General features: G+C 37.3%; 1 protein-coding gene across 1 annotated transcript in view; it reads left to right on the top strand.

The window, feature by feature from the left end:
* LOC129298340 (nuclear pore complex protein GP210-like) overlaps window positions 1-17,340 on the top strand; it is a 30,128-nt gene that overhangs the window by 8,163 nt on the left and 4,625 nt on the right. Inside the window, 7 exon segments of the mRNA XM_054936744.1 lie at window positions 13,172-13,327; window positions 13,438-13,500; window positions 14,041-14,174; window positions 15,071-15,485; window positions 16,442-16,544; window positions 16,639-16,751; window positions 17,010-17,081. Coding sequence (XP_054792719.1) covers window positions 13,172-13,327; window positions 13,438-13,500; window positions 14,041-14,174; window positions 15,071-15,485; window positions 16,442-16,544; window positions 16,639-16,751; window positions 17,010-17,081 — 1,056 coding nt within the window.

Below are 17,340 nucleotides of genomic sequence, written 5' to 3'. Positions count from 1 at the left end.
GATTTGGAGTCTTAGAGGGACCCCACACATCGCTATGGATTGTAGTAAAGGGATGAGATGCATGATATTGAAGGCTAGGAAAGGATGAGCGGTGATGTTTAGCACGTTCATAAGAGTCACAATAAAAGATAGATGAGTCTTTATTAGAGCAAATTGAAGGAAACAATTGAGACATATAATGAAGATCAGGATGACTTAACTGTTTGTGCCATAACTCTAACTCACTAGACCTAGGGAGGGACACTTTATTGCAAGTTCCAATACTCTTAACATCACTTTCATCCAGGTAGTAAAGCCCATCAAACTCTAGCACTGCCAATCATTGTCCCCGTCAACAGATCCTAAAATAAGCAATGGTTTGCAAAAAAGTTAACATGGCAACGTGTGTATTTTGCCAATTGGCTAACAGATAGTAAACTACACTTTAACTTTGGAACGTGAAGAACATTATGTAAAGTTAAGGTAGCAGAAATACGAACATCGCCAATACCAACCACCAAACAATTAGAATCATCAGCAATTGTAACATCAAGTTTTTTCTTGCATGAGATGTATGTCATAAAGAGTGTAATATTATCAGTCATATGGTCAGATGCACCTGAATCTATAATCCAACAGCTCCTTGAGCACTTACCTTTGACGGTAGATAGTGCTTGAGAGAAATTACCTCGTTTAACCATAGTTGCAATTGGTTGTTTGTCGCTTTTCATGGCAACAAGCATCTCCAAAATCTTGTTGAGAGGATCATCTTGTGAAGACATGCTGGGTTCCTTGGCAGCTTCAGCTGTATATCCACGACCTCTGCTTTTCTGAGGTTTCCAATCAAGGGGTTTGCCATGTATGTCCCAGCAAGTATCTTTAGTATGTCCTACCTTGCTGCAACGATTGCAAGTAGGACGTCCCTTATTATTCTTTTGCTCATTTGAACGTACAGCAAGTGCGGAATACGATTCAGGCAATGTAGATTGTGCTGTAGAATCTCCTTTCAGCATGACTTTTCTCCGGGATTCTTCCCTTCTTAACATAGCAAATGCTTCTCAGACAGATGGAAGAGGTTCTGTGCTTAAAATTCGGCCTCTAGCGTCATCAAACACAGCATGCAAACCTACAAGTAATTCAAATAGACGCTCCTTTTCTAATTTTTTCTGGGATTTGGCAGCGCCAGTAGGGCAGCACCATGTATCATCACTCATTAAGTCCAGTTCTTGCCAGAGAGTTTTTTTTGAGATAATACTTACCCAAACTTCGACCATTCTGGATAGAAAGTGAAAGTTTCTGTTTTATCTCAAATACTTGAGAGACATTTTCACCATCACTGTAGGCTTCACGAACAACCTCCCAAATGGCTTGGGCGGTAGAAGGAAACATGAAACTCTTTTTGATGGTTGGAATCATAGCATTTATGAGCCATGAAGAGACAAGAGCATTTTCAGATTTCCACTTCTTCCAAGCCTTGACGTCGGACGTTGGAGGAGTAGGAGATTCACCTGAGATGAAGCCCAGTTTGGCACGACCTTCGAGAGCGAGCGTCATTGACTGTGCCCATTCACGATAGTTCTCGCCATTCAACTTCTCTGGTACGATCAGAATCGCGGAAGTCTCAAGCCCAGAAGAGACGACTCGTGTGGACCCATTTGCGGCGGAATCCTCTGTTGCCGGTAGCGTTGTTGACTGCAACTTGCTTTGCCCTGGTCAAGGACTCATCTCCGACTCAGTATCCGAAGATGAATCGAGTTCTTCCTCTTGTGGCTCTGATACCATGGAGATATTTGAGGAGAAATTCTTATATTTTCACTGGACCCTTTCAAGGGAATATATATAGGTATGAAGACACAAATCTGGCCTTAAAATGAGGGATAGGCCGAGATACAAGGAAGGAAAAAAAAGGAAAAAATCATGCTGACTAAATAAACATATATTTACACTATATAATTGATATTCATTGTAAGGTTAGTAGGATATCAACAATTACCCTCACCATCTTTTCCGTCAAACACCCCACCTTCACCAACCTTTTCTCTTATGCCAAAGTTTGGCGAAAACAAGAAAACAGAGGGAGATGTAGAAAGACCACAAGACGAAGAGTTATTGGTTTACACTTGAAAGAAGAAATTAAAAGATAGTGAGCAACTTGTATCTGAGGCACCAAGAGAGTCAGAACTAGAGATAGTTCTTGAAGCTGAAGTACTAAGGACTGATCCATCTAGTAAGCTAGATGATTTAGAACAAGGAAGTGAATCCGAGAGAAAGTAGAGGAAGGCATTGTATGTTTGACTTACCTACCTACCAAGTTACAAGTTGCTAATGTGCTCACCAAAGGATTGCCTAAGCCTGCCTTTGAGAGTTGTACAAGCAAGTTGGACTTGATTAGCATCTATGGTCCAACTTGAGGGGGAGTGTGGGAATATTGTGTCATTATTGTGAATAATTAGCATTCATTGTCATTATTAAGGTTTATTAGCATTTATTAGGTTTTACCTCACTTGATTTGTGTATATAGCCTCAGTTTGTACATTAGAAAACACATGAATGAGGAATATATATTTTTTTCTCTCTCAAAATTCCACATTTATAATTGAAGAGATGTGAGTAAAACTGAACTAGAAATCATTCACGGATGTCTCTTGAATATATACAAGAGAGCAGCCATGATCTAGGCTGAGATTGTAGGGATTTACAATGAGAAAAAGTGAAATCAAAACTTCCCTAATATATGTGATCCTATTTAATGTATGATATCTAAGAAAATAACTAACTAATATGTATATTAAATATTATATTTCCATACTTCCCCTCAAGTTGGAACATAAATGTTAATGATGTATAACTTGTTAATAAAATAATTAAATTTATCTCTGCTCAATCCTTTGGTGAGAACATCAACTGTTTGCTCCCTTGTTGGTATGTGCCTTATCTTGATGATGTCATTGTCAATCTTCTCTTTGATAAAATGTCTGTCTATCTCAACATGCTTGGTCCTATCATGTTGGATTGGAATGTGTGAGATGTTAATTGTTGCCATGCTATCTAAGTATAGAGTGATAGGCAAGTTCACATTTTTTTTTTAGTTCATCAAGGACTCTTTTGATCCATATACCTTCACAAATCCCTAAAGCAATGGCTCGGAATTCCACCTCTCCACTACTATGGGAAACTACACTTTGCTTCTTGCTTCTCCAACTAACCAAGTTTCCTCAAACAAATGTGCGGTATCCAGATGTAGATTTTCTATTCTCTTGATTGCCTACCTAATCTGCATCATTGAAGATTTCTACATTCCATTTCTTAGATTTCTTAAACCATAAACCTTTTCTAGGGGTACCTTTCAAATACTTGATAATTCTATCCACCTTGTTCAAGCGTTTCTGTTTAGGGTTATGTGAGTATTGACTTTCCATATTGACTACAAAGAATATATCTAGCCTAATGTGTGACTTTTTATCTGGAATTCTTGGGGTCTTTTGAAGGTTCTCAATTTCCTTAATACAATTATCTATAAGGACTATATCATTCACATAAACCAACAACACAGTAATTTTAATACCTTGGTGTTTAAAGAATGTTGTGTGATCGCTTTGACCTTGTGTGAACTTTGCCTTTTTAAATACTTGTGTAAGTCTCTCAAACCAAGCTCTTGGAGATTGCTTTAGTCCATACAAGGACTTCTTCAACTTGCATACTTGATTTAATTTATTCCCTATGGACTAGGGAGGCAACTTCATGTATACTTCCTCCTTCAACTCACCATTTAGGAAAGTGTTTTTTACATCTAATTGATGTAATGGCCAATCAAAGTGGCTACTTGTGATAGAATTATTCTGACAATGTTGAGTTTGGCTACTGGTGAAAACGTCTCAGTGTAGTCTATACCATACACTTGGGAGAACCCTTGAGCAATAAGTCTTCCTTTGTGTTTGTTTAGACTTTCATTAGCATTGTATTTGGGTGTAAAGACCCCCTTACATCTAACTGTTTTTTTACCTGGAGGTAACTCTACAACATCCCAACTATCATTTTTTGTCAACACCTCCATCTCCTCCATTACAGCTTGCCTCCACTTAGGTACAACCATGGCCTATTCAATATTCTTTGGCACTGTGACACTTTCTAGATGGGCAGTAAATCCATGAAATTTGGTAGACAGTGCTTAATAGGATACAAGCTCTCGATAGGGTGCCTAGTGCAAGCTCTTGGCTTCTTCCTCATAACTATAGGTAAATCAAGATTATCATCATAGCCTGATTCTTCCACAATACCACTATTATCTCCTTTTAGACCTACATTCTGTTCTGACTCTTGATTAGTGCTTAGGACATGGAGCTCTTTACCTGTCTTGTTTTTTTGTACACAGGGCTGTGCAAATCTAGTGTGTCCCCCTATCTTGGACTTCTCCTTTTCCTTGGGACTAGGATTTGGCACATCACTTGTTTCAGTTAAGGTGGTGGTATTGTGTTGTCGGTCTCAATTTCTAGGCCAAGATCAAGATTTGCGAGTTTAAGGGCCAAATGGTGAAGTATAAGGTTAGTTGTTTCAGGTGTTTCACTCATGGCCAAATGCTGAGGTACTAGATTAGTTGTTTCAGATGTTTCCCAAATGGTGAGGTATAAGATTAGTTATTTCACTCGTGTTTTCACTCATGTTAATCTGCAATTCATTCCAAGTCTCCCCTTGAATTGTAGATTGGTAGTAGAAGGATTCATTTTCATCAAAAGTGACATCACAAGTGATAAAGACACGTTTGGTGGTAGGATCAAAGCACTTGTATCCCTTTTGAGTGGCAGAGTAACCTAGGAAAATACAACGGACAGCTTTGGGGTCAAGTTTATTTGTATGGTGAAGATGAACATAGGTAGTACACCCAAACACTCTCAAGGTAGGAGTGTTTTCCAAGTAGGGAAGATTGTATGTTTGGTGTAGAAGATCAAGGGGAGTTTTATATGACAGAGTGCAGTTTGGAAGACAATTAATAAGGAAAGCTGTAGTTAGGACAGCATCATCCTAGTGATATTTGGGAACATGGCTACTGAAGAGAAGTGCACAAGTTGTTTCAAGGATGCGCCTGTTTTTCCTCTCAACAATACTATTTTTGTTGAGGATTATATGGGCAAGTGCTTTTGAGTACAATTCCATTGGAAGTTTGTTGAAATATTTAGTGCTATTGTCAGTGTGGAGAGATTGAAGAGATGTGTGAAATTGAGTTTTAATCACATGATAGAAATCAATGAACAACTAGGAAACATCAGATTTGTCTTTCAGTAGAAACACCCAAATGACATGAGAATGATCATCAATAAATGTGATAAACCACTTCGAGTGAGTTCTATTAGAAATTCGTGAGGGTCCCTATAGATCACTGTGAATGGTTGTAAAAGATTTGGATACAATGTATGGTAGACGAGAAAAAGTACGATGATGTTTTGCTTTTTCACAAGAATCACAATAGAACTGAGAACAATCATTTTTATTCCAAATTGAAGGAAACATTTTTGACATATAATTAAAATTAGGGTGACTTATATGTTTGTGCCACAACTCCAACTCAGTAGTCCTACGGAGAGACAATTTATTGCATGACCTAACACTGCTGACTTCACTTTCATCTAGGTAGTAGAGACTGTCAACCTCTTTAGCATTGCTAATTGTCCCTATCAGTAGATCTTAGAAAAGACAATAAGTAGCATAGAAGTTAACATGGCACCTTTCATCTTTGGCCAATTCACTCACAGAGAGTAGACTATACTTTAAATTCAGAACATAAAAAACATAAGGTGAGAGTAGACGAAATCCATACACTCCCAATACTAGTAATAACAGATTCAGATGCATTTGCAATCTTGACTATAATTTTCCTTTTGCAAGGTACATATGTTGTAAACAACTTAATATTACTAGTCATATGGTCTGAAGCCCATGAATCTGCTATCCAACAATTTCTAGTACATACTCGTTTAATTACCTCTTTGAACCAGCATGGCAACAAGTTGCTTACTATTATTTTGTAGAGCTGAAAGCATCTCAAGGATTTTGTTTAGTTGATCATTTGAGGGATGTAAAGAGGAGGGAGAACTATCATCCCCCATAGAGTTTTCAATGACATATCCATGGCTTCTTCCTTTCCTTGGCTTCTAGTTAGGGGGTTTGCCATGAGGATCCCAGCACTTATCCTTTCTGTGATGAACCTTCTTACATTGTTCACACGTAGGATGCCCTTTAGTGTTTCTAGGATCATTAGACCTGGCAGTAAGAGCAAATGCTTCAGGAGTGCGAGAAAGGTTCTAAGCTCAAAATTCTGCCACAAACATAATCTAGATCTGAATTGAGTCCTACTAACAACTCATGAAGAGTTTTTTCTCAACATGCTTTCGAAACTGAGCGGCATCCTCAAGACTGGTCCATTCCTTAGCGGTAATCAGATCAAGTTCTTGCCATAAAGAAATCTTTTCAAGGTAATATTCACTTGATTCACGATTGCCTTGCTTTGCGAGCCACAACTTTAATTTAATTTCGAATACTTGAGAGGCGTTTTCACCATTAGATTATGCCTCCTTCACAGCGTCCCATATTTCTCAAGTTGTTGGTGGAAATAAGAAACTTTTCTTCACTGCTGGCATCATCGAATTCACCGGCCATGAGCACACCATTGAATTTTTGGCCCTTTAGACTTTAAAAGCCTTGATATTCGTTGAGTCTGGACATTGGGACCTGTCGAAAACATACACCCATTTGCCTCAACCCTCTATTGCGAGTCGAACAGACTAGGCCCATTCTTGATAGTTGACGCCAGCAAGTTTGTCTGAGACAAGGGAGATGGGTGAGCTCTCTTGGCTGGCCACGAAGGAGTCGAATTGATGCGAGCCCATACTGGATGAACCCTCTAAACTAGTTGACTTTGTTTTGTGGTGAGTTCCAGGCTGAGAGTTTGAATCCATCTTCGTCTTTGATGATTTAGTTTCTCTTTCTTCCTTGTGCTCTGATACTATAAAGAGAAATGAGCAAACATTGAACTACAATTCATTCATGGGTGTCGATTGAATATATACAATAGAGTAGCTATGATCTGGGCCAAGATTGTAGGGATTTACGGTGAGAAAAAGTGAAATCAAAACTTTCCCAATATATCTGATCTTATTTAACATATAATATCAAAGAAAATGACTAATAAATATTTACATTAAATATCATATTTCCATGGTAACTATTATACTAAAATAACTGTGTGAGATTTTTGAGAGGAGAAATATGATTTTTCATTTATCATAATAGTAGGATACAGGAGACTATACATACACAAAGCTAGGAGACAAGCGAATAAATGGCTAATAAATACTAATAATCCTAATAAATCCTATTAATTCTTAATAATCAGATAAGAATATTTACAACCAATACAATATCTCTATGCTCCCCTTCATGTTCAACTTGCTTACGCAACTTTCAAATGCAGGCTTATGTAATCTCTTAGTCAGAATATCTGTAGCTTGAAGGTTTGTAGGTAAATAAATCAAACATATGATTCCATCTTTCACTTTTTCTCTAATAAAATGTCTATCCACTTCCACATGTTTTGATTTCTCATGTTGAACAGGATTTAAGGCCATGCTTATGGCTGCCTTATTGTCACAATAAAGTTTTAATGGTTAGTCCACTTCGATATGTATCTCTTCTAGGATTCGTTTCAGCCATAACTCTTCCATTATTCCTTGAGCCAAAGCTCTTAATTTGGACTGAGCATTGCTTTTAGAAACAACCCTTTGCTTTTGATTCTTCCAGGTAACCAAGTTCCCCTAAACAAAGGAATAATAACCAGAAGTTGATCTCCTATTAGGATGAGTTTTTCCCTAGTTTGCATCTATGTAGACCTTTATGGTTCCCTGTACTTGTTTCTGGAAGAATAACCCTCTACCAGGAGTACCCTTTAAATATCTCAAAATCTTGTAGACTGCTTCCATATGCTTCTTCGGTTCAGACATATATTGGCTAGCCATACTTACTGCAAAGCCAATATCCGGTCTTGTATGGGAAAGTTAAATCAACTTCCCAATGAGCCTCTGATATCTTTCTTTATTAGTGGCCTCTTCATTCTCATTGTCTTCTTCTTCAACCTCATCATAAGAATCATCATTTTCTTTTGACTCTTCCTATTCTTCTTAGGCTTCTTTTTCTTTGGAACCACAATAGGGATTTTAGCTGGCCTACAACCTAACATACCTGTTTCCTTTAGAAGATTAAGCATATACTTCCTCTAAGATACATAAAATACTTTTCCTTGACCTCACAACTTCCATCCCAAGGAAGTGTTTTAAGGCACCAAGGTCTTTTACCTTGAATTCTTTGCCCAGAACAACCTTTATTCTTGTGATTTCCTCAAGATAATCTCTTGTACGAATAATGTCATCAACATATGTAATAAGGATGCACCTCTTACCTCCCTCAACTTTAACAAACATTGTATGGTATGACAATCCTTACTTGTAGCCTTCTCGCTTGAGGACTTTTGAGAATCTGTCAAACCATGCCTTAGGAGACTGCTTTAGGCCATATAGAGATTTCTTCAACCTGCATACTTGATCACCTCTGCCTCTATCAAATCCTGGTGGTAGAGTCATGTAAGCTTCTTTTAGTTCTCCATTTAGGAAAGCATTCTTGATGTCAAACTGATGAAGTGGCCATTCTAGATTAACTGCCATGGATAAGAGAACTCTAATGGTGTTTAATTTTGTCACTAGTGCAAAAGTCTCTTTGTAGTCAATACCATACGTCTGGATAAACCCTCTTGCTACCAAGCGTGCTTTTAACTTATCAAGAGTACCATCGGCCTTGTACTTTGGGGTGAAAATTCACTTGTAGTTTACAAGCTTCTTGCCACTTGGCCTTTGAACAATCTCCCATGTTTCATTCTTCTTTAGGGTTCTTATTTTCTCTATGACTACATTTCTCCATTCTGGTATTTCTAATGCTTCTTCGATATTGTTGGGAACTACAACTTTATCTAGACTAGTGACAAAAGCACGATAACTTAGAGAAAGAGCTTTATAGGATATGTGCTTCTGTATTGGGTGTAAAGTACAAGAGCGAGGTTGTTTTCTGAGAGCAATGGGTAAATCAAGATCAGATTGATCACTGACCTGTTCAGGACTTTGCTAAGGTGATTCAAGAGCTACCACTGGTTTTGACTGCTTTGGTGCTGAAAATACAAGTTGCTCTCCTTCCTTGGATTTATGCTTTCAAGAATAAACCAACAAGTCTTTGTCTTTTTGCCTCTCTATATCTCCCCCTGATGTTGAATTATCTTCTATGACTGGCACAAGAGATGGTGATGGTGGTAAGGGTTCAGATGCGAGTGATGGTTCTGGTAATTGAGGTGGTAATGACTCTGTTGGTAAGCACTTGTTCTTTGTTGATCTCTTGTTCCCAAGTTTGAGATTTATACTCTCCCCTTGAATTGAAGAATTGGGCAAAAGGGCATATCTTCATGAAAAGTAACATCAAGGCTTACAAACATGTTTGGAAATAGGATCAAGACATTTGTATCCCTTTTGAGTAGGGGAATAACCAAGGAATATGTGTTTTGTAGCACGAGGTCTAAATTTACTAGATTGATAGATGTGAACAAAGATTGTGCACCCAAAGACACGACGAGGGATGTTGGTTTCAATATGAGATGTGAGAAAACACTTCACAATTTTTGAAGAGGAGTGTCAAAAGACAAAATACGACTGGGCATTCGATTGATGAGATAGGTTGCTGTGAAAGATGGCATCCCCCCAATAAAACTTTGGGTCATTATGGGTGAACATGAGGGCCCTAGCTACTTCAAGAATATGTCTATTTTTTCTTTCTGCAATCCCGTTTTGTTGGGGTGTATGGGCATAAGTGCTTCGATGGATAATGCCATGCTTGTGAAGGAAGGTATTCAAGACCTGGTTAAAATATTCAGTGCCATTGTCGGTGTGTAGAACTTGGATATTTGTGTTGAATTGGGTGTTTATCATGGTAAAGAAATTGATAAATATGGATGCAGTCTCAGACTTGTCTTTTAGGAGATACACCCAGCAAACACAAGTATGATCATTGATGAAGGTAATGCACTATTTTGATTTGGTGTGGTTTGGGATACGGGATGGACCCCATAGATCACTATGTATGGTAACAAACGGTTTGGTGGGTGTATACGGTGTTCTAGAAAATGACATTTGTTGGTGGTTTGCTAGTTCACACACTTCACATTTGACATCATGGTTGGTAGGGCAAAGGTTTGGGAACAAACGAGATAAATAATGGAAATTAGGATGCCCCATCCTCTTATGCCATAACAAAATATTTGTATCTTTAGAGGTCAATATAGAGTTACATACTTTAGTGGCTTGATGGTGACTCACTCTAGCATTCTCAAGGAAGCAGAGTCCCTCGCACTCTTTAGCACGTCCAATGGTCATACCTAATGATAGATCCTGAAAGACACAATGGGTTGGAAGAAAATTAGCACAACATTTAGATTGCTTTGTTAGTTGGCTAACAGACAACAAATTGCATGCTAATTTTGGTACATGAAGAGCAGATTCTAGAGTGATAGATTCAAAGATACGAATACTCTCTTTCCCCATAATAGGAGCAAGAGACCTATCCGCAATTTTGACTTTCAAATTTCCAGTATATGGAGTATATGTAGAAAATAATTGGTGGTTATCGGTCATGTGATCCAATGCTCCAAAGTCAATAATCTACAATGTTTCAGCCCTCGATGTTTTTAAGGCTCGAAGAGAATTACCTCTTTGTGCCAAGAAGATAGAGACCGACTGTGAAATCTGATTGACACATACTGCATCAGATTCAACAACTTTTGATGGCAGTTTTGCAAGCTTCATCACCCATTATCGAAAGTTGATGAGAAAAAGGGGTATAAATCAGATCAAGAAGACTGAGACATACTACTTCTAAGATTAGAAGCCCCATTTCCCTTAGGAATTTCTGGGTATTTGTGTTCTTTAAGTCCATTTTGTTCTGGCAGTACGCACATTCAACGAACAAGTGAAGGCTTGGAAGACCCATAGCCGAAAAATGCTGAGACTAGGTCAGAAATGGTCCCTTGTTGTTGGAATAGGTCGTCGTTGCCAGAAACAACTCTCCATGCGTTGCCACATGCTCAGACTCTCCCTTTGACGTAGAATGGACGAGTGGCACGTGTGATCGCCTTGCGCCGTCGATTGACGCCAGACTTTGGGGTTGCGCCGATCAGAGGTCTCTAGTCCTTCCTTGGCCGGCGGTGAGATCTAACAGCGCCTCTCGTCCTCCATTAGGGTTTTGTCCGTCAGCTACTAGTCTAAAACTATGCTATGCGACAGAACAAAAAACTAGCTAGGGTTTTGATCTAATGTGCTCTAATACCATGTGAGATTTTTGGGAGGAGAAATATGATTTTCCATTTATCATAATAGTAAGATATAGGAGACTATATATACATAAAGCTAGGAGACAAGCGAATAAATACTAATAATTCTAACAAATCCTATTAACTCCTAATAATCAGATAAGAATATTTACAATAAATACAATATTTCCACAAATTGATCGGTCTTTTATGGGAAAAAGTGACAGGTCTTCCAACCCAGTTCTCAATGGAAGAGCTTAAAATTTCTAGTTTGGACCCTTCAAAGTTGTACTGTGACAATAAGGAAGCAATAGGTATTGCTGCTCACTACCCACTTCATCATAGCCAAAACAAGCATGTTGAGGGAGATAAACGCTTAATCCAAGAAAAATAAAGCAGTCTTATCTGCATGACATATGTGGATGTGCCTACCAAACGAGCAGTAGATGTTCTAAAGGTGCTGGTTGATAAGTGGAGTGTCAACATTTCATCCTCTTTATAGTCAGGTTCTTTTTTTTTTTTTTTTGGGGAATTAGTTCTAAATTTTGTTTCCTTTTCTAGGCAGATTTATTTCCAAATCCTTGAATTTCTTGTCTCTTGCAAATTTCCCAATTTTTAGGGTCTTTATTGTAGGTAGTTTTCCTTTTACATTACTTTTACCTATCCATTCAGTAGATGTAGAGAATATTATTTGCTCTCTTTCTGGGCTCAATGTGAGAACTTCTGAAGAAAGCTCTTTGCTTTCCACTTCCCATAGGGTGGAAATTTTTCCATGGCATCTTGATGGAGGATAGCCAATGCTTGTTTCAAGGGGGGTTATTTATATTGTAAATTTGATAAAGGACTATTCGAAAATAATTTGGAAGTGAAATTGGGAGATCAAATTATACCTCAAGTGGAAAAGTTTAGATATTTGGGAGCCATTATTCAAAATGATGGCGAAATCAGTGGAGATATTTCACATAGAATTCAAGCTGGGTGGTTTAATTGGAGAAAAGCTAAAGGAGTTATTTGTGACCGTAAGGTGCCTAATAAACTTAAAGGAAAGTTTTATCGTACTGCTATCAGACCGGCAATGTTATATAGTAGTGAATGCTGGGCTCTAACGGGACAGCAAGAGCATAAAGTTGGAGTAGCAGAGATGAGAATGTTACGATGGATGTGCGGACATACACGTAAAGATAAAATTCGAAATGAGCACATACGTGAAAAAGTGAGGGTGGCACCTATTGAGGAAAAAATGGTAGAAAATCGGTTGAGATGGTTTGGGCATGTACAAAGAAGACCAAGAGAGGCACTAGTGAGAAGAGTGGAACATATAACTTTGAGTCCGATTAAGAGAGGTAGAGGAAGGCCTAAGAGAACACTCTTGGAAGTTGTTGAATGTGATCTCTTAATTAATAATATTTCTAAAAGCTTAATAAATGATAGAACACAATGGCGTCTTGCAATCCATGTAGCCGACCCCACCTAGTGGGATAAAGGCTTGTTGTTGTTGTTGTTGTTGTTGTAAGAATATTAGAAAGAGTTAATGGGATCCCCCCCCCCCAATACTTATGAGTATTGTGGTGCTTCTTCACAATTGCTTGTGTTCTTCTTTTGATAATAATTGTTTCTTCATCCAAAAAGAAAGTGGAGGATGGAATGCATGTACTAGTTCTTCATATTTTTTGTTGCAAATAAACTAGATTTTATATTTGTTTTCTTTGACACAGACACAGTGCACTCATGCATTCTGCATTTAATTGCATTTGATTGGTACAAGATTTTTTGTTTAATTCAAGATATCATTACTATCAACAGACAGTTCTTGCCAGAGTCTTTATCAATGATAATACTGTGATTTGTGAAGCACATAGCAATCTAAGAGTGGGAGTTCCATCTACTGTTATGTTGCGTTCACAAAGTGAACAACTTGGAGTTGGCCGTGAATTGCCAATTTATCCATCCTTTCTTGAGGTAACATCAAAAAGCGTAATGGAAAAATCTCAACCAATTTATTATTTCCTTTTTTTGGCTTGACTTTCATGTATTTCAAACCTTAATATTATCCACTTTTTTATTGTCAGGGAGATCTGCTTTCTTTCTATGAGCTCTGTAAAAATTACCATTGGACTGTAGAAGATGACAAGGTTTGGTTTTATCTTCAAGTCTATCTTCTCCTTTGAATATGGGAGTTAGTAATATTGTTGTTGCAGTTATTTGTACTACTAAAACTGTATCATTTGATGCACTGAAGATTGGTATGGGGGTGTAAGTCAAGTTCATCAAAGGTGCATAACTATTTCCACCCGTGAACAAAATGCCAATTTTGCTTAAAAGTAATACAATTGAAGAACTCAAACACACATTAAAATTAGAAAAATAAGCACGATTATCCCTAAAGAAATGCAATATGTGAGTGTGTGCGTATGTGTGTCTATTTATGCCATTAGAACTAAGTGGAGGACACTAAGGATAGCTAATGCAAAACCAGGCCACTGATTGATGACAGGAATGATTTAACCTAGCCATCGCACTTTTCTTACACCACCCATGTAGATTAATGACTCAAGCAAGTAATCCATTCACTCCTTGCTTTCCTAAAATTTCCAGCTAACTAGTCTTCTCCAGAAAGGAATTACTCTCGAAGGTGTAAGGCTGTCTAACAACTTTGTCTTATGCATCTACAGGTACTGAGTTTCACGGGAACAGAGAGTTTTCAAGGGGAGGAGTATAGCACCCAGTTGGCTGCTTCAGAAGACAGTCGAGCTGGTATTTCTTCAGATGACATTGAGCTTGGCTTTATTAAAGTCTTGTATGGAAGGTATACATTCTGATATTTCTTAAACTAAATGATAGTTGGTATATAATGCTTCTAGTTATCAACCAGATAGTTATCCCTAATTGTTCTATATGGCTGGTAGTGGGTTGTATTAATCTTTACGAGTTTTATTATGTTATGTCACTTGTCTTGATGATGTTGGCTAAATTACTTTCTTATAAGGGGCACTGTGAGGAGACCAATTGTATTTTACACATGGTCACTGAAACTCATGCTTCCAATTATATAGAATGGTATTTTAAAAAGATTTTTCTAGGGAAAGTTCCATGAAAGTGTCAGTCTTTGAGGATTTTATATATACATAGGTGACATATCTAGTGAGAGCACCAGTTTGTTATGAGAGTTAGAGGAGTTGACTGTTAGGTCTTGTGTGTGATTGGTCAAAATTAAATGAAAGTCATGTGGTCCTGAGTGTTCTTTTAATCCTGCAAATTTGTGTAAGATTCATTGGTGTTTGCTTGCATAATAAACTAATACTATATATATTGCTGGAATCTTTTGATTCTTTGCAAAATAATCACATGGGATATTGGCAGTTAAGGGATGGCGATTCATGGGCAGAATCACAATGGTTTGTTGTGCGTTAGAGGTTTAATGTAAAGTTCATTGGTTGTGTTCCTGTTTGTTTCTTTTTCTGGTTAAGCATATGGGCTGAAACTTTTTTGGCCTACATTTTCTTAAAAATTGCCGCCATGTTGCTGGAAATTCAGTAAGAATTTTCAAGGTCATCGTTTTTTTTGGGGAAAATCATCATCATATCTCCTTTTGATAGCTTAAGCCTTTTAGAAGATATGGTACTTAAAAGTGCAAGAAGAAATACATCAGAACCACTGATTAATATCGCTTCACTGTTTCTTATGATTTTCTTTCCCTTCCAGATCTGCAGGGAAGTCCACTGTTGCTGTGTCATTCTCATGTGAATTTCCAACTTCTGGATCAAAGATGCAGTCAAGGTTTTACAGTTCATCTTTATCAATCAATGTGGTGCCTGATCTTCCCTTGGCTATGGGATTTCCGATAACCTGGATCCTTCCTCCCCACTATACATCCACAAATCTTTTGCCTTCATCTTCCGAAAGTTATACACAACTAGATAGTCAGAGTCACCAAGGAATTATCAACTATTCTTTACTGAGAAATTTTGGGGAGAGAAGTGAAGCGCTACAGAAAGATTCCATTTTCATTGAGGGAGATAGAATAAAGACAACTGCAAGTAATAATCTAGCATGCATTCAAGCGAAAGACCGCACCACAGGAAGAACAGAGATTGCTTCATGTGTTAAGGTTGCTGAGGTATGATATTTTTATCTTTTCCATGTGCTGCTGGTGGGCTACATGTCAATCCAACAAAGACAATTCGGGACATTAGAGTATTAATCAACTTGACCTCCACTGTCTATCCTTTGGACATGCTAGTTTCTCCCACAACATCTCATATTTTTAACTTTACCTCACTGGACTTTATGTAAGCATATGAAATGGTTTCAAACTGATATTCTCTTGAGTAAGATACTGAAAACCGGATTTGTCATTGAATCGATTAAGGAACTGATTCAAGGGTTAATTGCTTTTGGATGAGATCCTTTACCTATCTTCTACTTATATCTCTTCTCTGTTCTCACTTCTTTTATCATAATAAGAAGTTATTACTATTTGTCTCATTGTGATTGCTTTGTATTTTGATCCTTTTTTATTGACATGATAATTGGCTTTTTCATGGGGAGACATGTTGGTCAAGGCATATCTTTTGTGCATTGGTGTTCCTTTCTGTCTTTCCATTTTCTGGTTTTGTTAAACCACTCAAATGATAAAAGGGAAACAGGAAGAAAAATTCTATTAAGATAATATGAAACAAGAATCTCGTTCTATATTTTCTCAATAGCCACACTTAGGAGAATCTCCAAAGGGCTTAGGAAAGTACTTTATTGATGATGATATGCTAGCTTCTAAGTTGCTAAGAATATTTATAAAGGTAAATACAAATGAAATCTAGATAACTAGATAATGAAAGACTAAATAAAATCTAAATCTAAATAAGATCTAAATAAATGAATAAAAATCTAAATCTAACTAAATATCAAAATAAAATCACCTAGATAATATGTAAATTATATAACAAAATATTAAATCAAAAACTAAATAACAAAATGAGATTTAATTTATCTTCTATCATTTCTTTTGCGAATAAATCTTTAAGGGGATCTTATCAGGTTTCAACTCACTTTTGCTAATTTCTTAACTATGATTAGGTGGCTCAAATCAGAATAACCAGTGAGGAGGTTTCACATCGTGTTATTGACCTTGCTGTTGGTGCTGAAGTTGAAATTCCAACAAGCTGTTATGATGCTCTAGGTGTGTTTGTTCCCATACTGATTAATTGCATGTAAGTCATTTTTTGAGAGCCAGAATCCTTACTTGTCATTGTGTTGTTATTGTCTTTGAGCAGGAAATCCTTTCTACGAAGCATATGATGCAGTTTCCTTTCATGCTGATACTAACTACCCTGATGTTGTCCGCATAAACTTTTCAAATCATGTAAAAGGAAATGTCCATCTCAAGGTTTGTTGATGGTTCCTTGATAAGCCACTTATTGATTGTAATTTTTTTTCTTTTGGTAACAAACTGTGCAAGAACCTGTTGATTGGACATAAAATTTTACTATTATATTTTTGGCTTTTTATGTTGAAAAGTGTATCTGAGTTCATGGTTTTGGAACATTGGCTGGATCCTCGTGTGGTATTTGATTTTGCTACTTAATTGCATTTCTCGGCTATGTTACCTAATTTAGATCCTGTGCTGACTGGTTCTTGGTTGAAGGCAATTCGGCATGGCAAAGCTCTCATGCGTATTTCACTAAGTGAAGCTCCACAAAAATCAGATTTCATGCTTGTAAGCACCGCACCTTTCTTCTGCCCATAATCTCATGTTTAGACTTATTCTTTGTTCTTTAACATGTTAAGAGCGATTTGATCCCAGAAGCTTATCTTACAGAAGGCCCATCAATGGTTTTATTCTATATCTCTAACAATTGTCACTCAATGCAATAGCCAAATGCATGAAGGGTTTGATAACTTCTAGGTTCTTGCTGAATAGGCTATGAATGTGATATGTTAAATGTAATCACCATTGAGTATAAATTTGTTCCTAA

The sequence above is a fragment of the Prosopis cineraria genome, unplaced genomic scaffold, assembly GCF_029017545.1.
Source record: "Prosopis cineraria cultivar Desert tree isolate PC_DT_omini unplaced genomic scaffold, ASM2901754v1 PC780, whole genome shotgun sequence".
NCBI lineage: Eukaryota > Viridiplantae > Streptophyta > Magnoliopsida > Fabales > Fabaceae > Prosopis > Prosopis cineraria.
This window is presented reverse-complemented; position numbering and strand designations above follow the sequence as displayed.